The sequence below is a fragment of the Salvelinus sp. IW2-2015 genome, linkage group LG22, assembly GCF_002910315.2.
Source record: "Salvelinus sp. IW2-2015 linkage group LG22, ASM291031v2, whole genome shotgun sequence".
Classification (NCBI taxonomy): domain Eukaryota; kingdom Metazoa; phylum Chordata; class Actinopteri; order Salmoniformes; family Salmonidae; genus Salvelinus; species Salvelinus sp. IW2-2015.
The window spans coordinates 26,428,991-26,435,561 of record NC_036862.1 but is presented as its reverse complement, the minus strand read 5'-3'; the positions used below and the strand labels follow the sequence as shown (position 1 = coordinate 26,435,561).

At 38.2% G+C, this 6,571-nt stretch overlaps 1 protein-coding gene across 2 annotated transcripts; it reads right to left on the bottom strand.

Annotated features, from left to right (window-relative positions):
- Positions 1-298: 298 nt before the first annotated feature.
- LOC111949401 (lens fiber membrane intrinsic protein-like) lies at positions 299-3,880 on the bottom strand. Of its 2 annotated transcripts, XM_070434196.1 has the most exons (6): positions 3,549-3,740; positions 3,366-3,450; positions 1,536-1,723; positions 1,036-1,185; positions 758-892; positions 299-467 (listed from the first exon to the last, which is right to left on the bottom strand). In XM_070434196.1, exons 2-6 carry the CDS (start codon positions 3,410-3,412, stop codon positions 406-408), a joined length of 582 nt encoding a protein of 193 aa, XP_070290297.1. In that variant the 5' UTR covers positions 3,413-3,450; positions 3,549-3,740; the 3' UTR covers positions 299-405. The 2 variants fall into 2 exon arrangements, with proteins under 2 accessions (XP_070290297.1, XP_023822299.1); XM_023966531.2 differs by lacking the exon at positions 3,366-3,450 and having other exon boundaries at positions 3,549-3,880.
- Between the last annotated feature and the right edge of the window lie 2,691 nt (positions 3,881-6,571).

Here is a 6,571-nt window from a genome sequence, read left to right as displayed (position 1 = left end):
TGAATTTCCCGCGCTGCCTTTTCAGCGGAATGTTGTGGGGGGGTTCCGCTAGCGGAACGTGTGTCCTAGAAAGGTTAAGAATGGGAAGCATAGAATGGTGCACATAGAACATATTTACCACTTAAACTTTCAATAATGACTGATCTATAACTCACATTTCCATTTGAATTTGGTCAGGTCACCCAAAAAAGTTACATATTGCAGCTTTAAAGAAACTTTCAAAATTATAAATGTGGTGCATATTCTTTATTATCAAACAGATGAATACCACACAATAGAAAGTAGAATAAACAGACAATTGGTTTGACCCTTTTTATTATGCTTATTCAATAGTGGCCTGGTAAACAGGAAATGACGTAGTTAGGTGTGTAAACCCAGATGTGAACTGTGTGTGTTTTTGTCAGATCAGCGGGAGTTGGAGTTTCTCGGGCATTCATGCATCCTGTAGGCACACATGTAGAAGATGCCTGTAAAAGAAAATAGGAAGAGATTAACATTCAGTTCCTGGGCATACTGTATACTGTCCACTGGATTATCCACTGATGTCAAAAATGTTATCTTCAAATTAATCTTGTTGGACTGAGCCGTAGGATGCATCTCAAATGGCAGCCTACTCCTTATATAGTGCACTACTTTTGAACAGAGCCCTATGGGCCTTGATCAGAAGTAGTGCACTAATGGGAATAGGGTGCCATTTGGGATGTACAATAGTAAATTAAGCCCTTTTAGCTCTATAGGCAGAACCACATTATCCTACCTGAGAAGAAGGTGAGGACCACGGCTACCCAACCCATGATGTAGGACCAGGAGAAGCGCCAATTCCCGTATCGTTTCCCGTAGTAATTCACCGTCACCCCAGTGTACACAGCCATCGCCAGCAGCACAAAGAAGCCTGTGGAGAGTAGTCAATCAAATGCTGCTTATTTCTTTCATCACATCCATCAACAGAGACTTGATAGCATATAAATATGTAATTTATTGTATTTCTATGCTTGATAGAGTTACAGGGACAAATGACAAGGAGGAGATACTTACAGGAGATGAAGAAGAGGATGCCGGCAGCAAACGTCTTGTCAAACCCACTGAAGGAGGAGGAGCGTATGAAGGCCATGACGCCGATCACGATGCCAATGAAGCAGGCCAGCAGGGAGAGGATCATAAAGGCACGGGTGGCATCCCAGTACGCTGGTGACAGAGGGCACAAGGCTGAGACCCAATGCAGGTACTACTTACCCAATAAGCACTACTACTACTATTATTAGTGGCATTCCTGTCCATAGTACTGAATTACATTTCACACTTTACTCAGATGTGACATCACTGAACATTTACTTACTACACAATATTCTATATTTTGCACCAAATGTTGAATTATGGTGATTTACTTCCAACTAAACCTGCTCAAATAAAAGGAGCTGATTCCTTTGTTGAAATACCTTTTTACTCTAGATATTCACAACATGGAACAGGACCTCATAAAGACCTTTCGTTCACTTACAGTACGTTTGATGACAAATGGGACATGTTGCGCTTACCAATGCTATCTGTGTGTGTCATGCATTTCCCAGGCACACAGTAGCGCCACAGGCCCTGATGCATATAGTTGTTGGATTGACGGTACTGCATCCAGTAATCGGTTGCTGTGGAGATAATAAGGAGTATGTTCCCGACTCCAGCGCAGAACAACCCACCGCCCATGAAGCTGTACATCCTGCCAAGCACACTGACATACACAGAGGAGACAGTTAGCCTACAACACAATTGTCAGGGACACTGAAGCATCTCTATACAATTACATCTCATGGCTGGTGAATACAGCATAGAGTAACACAACATAAAGTACATTGTTTGCTTCTAATAGTTGAAAGGGTCTGGATGGACATTACAGACCGTTTTAACATTGAATCAATTATATTTTTTCAAAGAATAATCTTACAAGGTATACATTCATATTCCACTTGTTTTACCATAGGCCTRCTGCTTTTAGACAGTTTGTTAGAGCAAGGTATTTTCAAATGGCCATAATATACACTATCGTTCAAAAGTTTGGGGTCACGTAGAAACATCCTTGTTATTGAAAGAAAAGCAATTTTTTKGTCCATTTAAGATAACATCAAGTTGATCAGAAATACAGTGTAGACATTGTTAATGTTGYAAATGACTATTGTAGCTGGAAACGGCAGATTTTTTATGGAATATCTACATAGGTGTACAGAGGCCCATTATCAGCAACCATCACTCCTGTGTTCCAATGGCCCGTTGTGTTAGCTAATCCAAGTTTATAATTTTAAAAGGCTAATTGATCATTAGAAAACCCTTTTGCAATTATGATAGCACAGCTGAAAACTGTTGTTCTTATTAAAGAAGCAATAAAACTGGCCTTCTTTAGACTAGTTGAGTACCTGGAGCATCAACATTTGTGGGTTCGATTACAGGCTCATAATGGCTAGAAACAAAGAACTTTCTTCTGAAACTCATCAGTCTATTCTTGTTCYGAGAAATTAAGGCTATTCCATGTGAGAAATTGATTGCCAAGAAACTGAAGATCTCGTACAACGCTGTGTGCTACTCACTTCACAGAACAGCACAAACTGGCTCTAACCAGAATAGAAAGAGGAGTGGGGGGCCCTGGTGCACAACTGAGCAAGAGGACAAGTACATTAGAGTGTCTAGTTTGAGAAACAGACACCTCACAAGTCCTCAACTGGCAGCTTCATTAAATAGTACCCGCAATACACAAGTCTCAACGTCAATAGTGAAGAGGCGACTCCGGGATGTTGACCTTCTAGGCTGAGTTCCTCTGTCCAGTGTCTTGTGTTTTTTTGCCCATCTTAATCTTTTATTTTTATTGGCCAGTCTGAGATATGGCTTTGTCTTAGCAACTCTGCCTAGAAGGCCAGCATCCCGGAGTCGCCTCTTCACTGTTGACGTTGAGACTGGTGTTTTGCGGGTACTATTTAATGAAGCTGCCAGTTTAAAGAAGACCAGTTTTATTGCTTGTTTAATAAGAACAACAGTTTTCAGCTGTGCTAACAKAATTGCAAAAGGGTTTTCTAATGATAAATTAGCTTTGTAAAATGATAAACTTGGATTAGCTAACACAACGTGCCATTGGAACACAGGAGTGATGGTTGCTGATAATGGTTGCCTCTGTACGCCTATGTAGATATTCCATTCAAAATCTGCCGTTTCCGGCTACAATAGTCATTTACAACATTAACAATGTCTACACTGTATTTCTGATCAATTTGATGTTATTTTAATGGACAAAAWWWTTTGCTTTTCTTTCAAAAACAAGGATGTTTCTAAGTGACCCCAAACTTTTGAACGGTAGTGTAGTTTTAGCTTTGATATTCTGTATTTACCCTGACATGACTGATCTGTTTCTCTTCTGTCCTCTCTCTTCTGTCATCTGTTTTCTGTCCTCTCTCTTCTGTTCTCTCTGTTTTTCTATGAAGAAATATGATCTATAAGTCACCTACTGTACATTATATCAAAACACATGACATCACATTTTACCCACACCACTCGGCTAAGTAATAACTTACCTTTATTATCCCTTTAGAGAAAAAGTCAGAGATTCCAATATTACAAGGGGGATGTCAAAGCACTCCGGAGCCCAATATTGCCCAGGCTGGCAGGAAAGTTTTGTTTGTGTGTCGGAAACCAGGCGAACAAACGTCCCCGGGGCACAATAGAGCATGCTGAGCCACAACCAATCACATGGGATGAGTTTTGTGTTTTAGGGAATCTGCTGAAAATACAAAACTATTAAAGCTCTGGGTAAGTCACAGTAATACTGATGACACAGGGGTTTCAATTCAAAATACTGCACTACCATCCACAGTGGACATGGGTTGGCAATAGGATCCCACACTATGCAGTAAAAGTAAGTTTCACGTAGTTATTTCACACAGAAAAGAACAAAAGTATAGTTGGGGCTCTCATGTTAAGTTAAATTGAGATAACATTATCTCTCACAACATCAGATGTTAAGGTTTTAAAATCTTTATTGAAACTACAATTGAACTCCCAAAACCACTGTCAGTTCATTGAATTTAAACTGCCCAGTAATTCTCAGACCGTGGTCCAAAAATCAGCTTCAAACACACACTGTGATGCATATGAGTCACTACAGTATGTAACACTTTCCTTTTCTAGGGTAGCAGGTGTCTTGAACAAATGGTGGTAGATGTATTTCATAATCACAAAACAGTAATTCAAGTTATTCAGTGCTATTCCATAATTAACACATTTTCAGTAAAATAAATCAATAATGATGTATTCAACATTTTCGGTGGAGAGTTAAGTTGTTTAGGAGAYGGGAAAATAATCAAATGAAATTTTATCAGTGAGTGTTTTTAAATGTGTATATATACAGTGGGGTCTGACATTATTAACAGCCTTGATAGAAATGAGCAAAAATGACTGTATGGAATAAATACTTCAAATACTGAGCTATGCTCAAATAAATGGGGAAATTATATTATTTTAAACTAATACAATTGCTCAAAGAAAGAGATTTTTTTTAACAATACTTTTTTTCTAAAATCTTTTATACGTTGGAGAACACATCTGGAGGGATCTTAACAGCATTCCTTCATACAGAATCCTTCTAGATCATTGATCTCCTTTGTCTGCGAGAAATAGACTGCCCTCTTCAATTCAAACCATAGGTTTTCAATGGGTTTCAAGTCCAGAGATCCCAAGTGAAATATTTTAATTATAAGTATACTTAAATATATAAAACAATTATATTAATATACTGTACTTCAAATACAAAATGTACTTTATATCTTAAGTATACTATAAATATACTATCATTACACTTCAACACACTTATTAAAAGTGTACTTTATATTCATTGTTATTTCAGTCTTTTAGTACACTAAATATGCTATCATCACACTTCAATACACTTATTAAAAGTGTACTTTAAATGAATTGTTTTTCAGTGTAAGTATACTATATGTTCACTATCATTAAACTTAGACACTCATTAAAACTGTACTTCATTTCAAACACTTTAATTGTAATTTAATATATTCATTCAAAATACACTTGGAGTGTCGATTAAAAAAAAAAAAAAAAAACTGCTTGAGAGTGATCAAGTACACTATAAGTGTACAGTAACTTGCAGAAGTATTTTTTCCCCCTGGATTTCTTCACACTGTATTTTGTTAGAAAGTGGGATTCAAATTAATTTAATTGTCATATTTTGTCAACAATGAACTCCAAATACTCTGTAATGTCAAGGTGGAAGAAAAAGTAAAAATAAATATGTTACATGGACTCACTCTGTGTGAAATAATAGTAGTTGACATCATTCTTGAATGACTAACCCTTCCTCTGTACCCCATTCATACAACATTTGTTGTATCAGACATTGAGCATCTCTTTAAGCATTGTCAAGTTAATAATTACAGTAGGCTGTGGATTATGTATTAAACCTCCCAGACACATCAAAGATATGAAACTGCTCAGGGATGTTACCATCAGGCCATTGGTGATTTTAAAACAGTTACAGAGTACAATGGCTGTGATGGGAGAAAACTGAGGATGGATCAACAACATTGTAGTGTCTCTACAATAATGACTTAAATGATAGAGTGAAAAGAATACAAATATACAGAATACAAATATTCCAAAACATACACCTTGTATGCAACAAGGCACTAAAGTAATACTGGGGGAAAAAACACAACAAATGAATACACTTTTTGGCCTAAATGCAAAGTCTTATGTTTGGGGCAAATCCAACACAACACATTTTATTTAACACTTATTTTACCAGGTAAGTTAACTGAGAACACATTCTCATTTACAGCAACAACCTGGGGAATGGTTACAGGGGAGAGGAGGGAGGATGAATGAGTCAATTGTAAGCTGGAGATGATTAGGTGACCATGATGGTATGAGAGACAGATTGGGAATTTAGCCAGGACACCGGGGTTAACACTCCTACTCTTACAATAAGTGCCATGGGATCTTTAGTGACCACAAAGAGTCTGGACACCCATTTAACATCCCATCCAAAAGACAGCACCCTACACAGGGCAATGTCCCCTATCATTGCCCTGGAGCAGTGGGATATGTTTATAGACGAGAGGAAAGGGTGCCTCATACTGGCCCTCCAACACCAACTGGTCTCCCATCCAGGGACTGACCAGGACAACCCTGCATAGCTTCAGAAGCAAGCCAGCAGTGGGATGCAGGGAGGTAAGCTACTGGCCTACACATCACTGAGTAATTGCCTACTTATTTTCAAGCATGGTGGTGGCTGCATCATGGTATGGGTATGCTATAAGAGCTTTACACTCCTGGATTGTGCAGTATTAGCCCATTATTCTTTTCATAATTGTTCAAGCTCTGTCAAGTTGTTGGGGATCATGGTTAGACAGCAATTTTCAAGTCTTGCTATAGATTTTAAAGAGCTTGAAGTCAAAATTGTTACTTGGCCACTAAGGAACATTCACATTCTTGATAAGCAACTCCAGTGTAGATTTGGGGAGTTTTTCATAATTGTGATGGAGCTAAGCACAGGCAAAATCGTAGGGGAAGACTTGCTTTA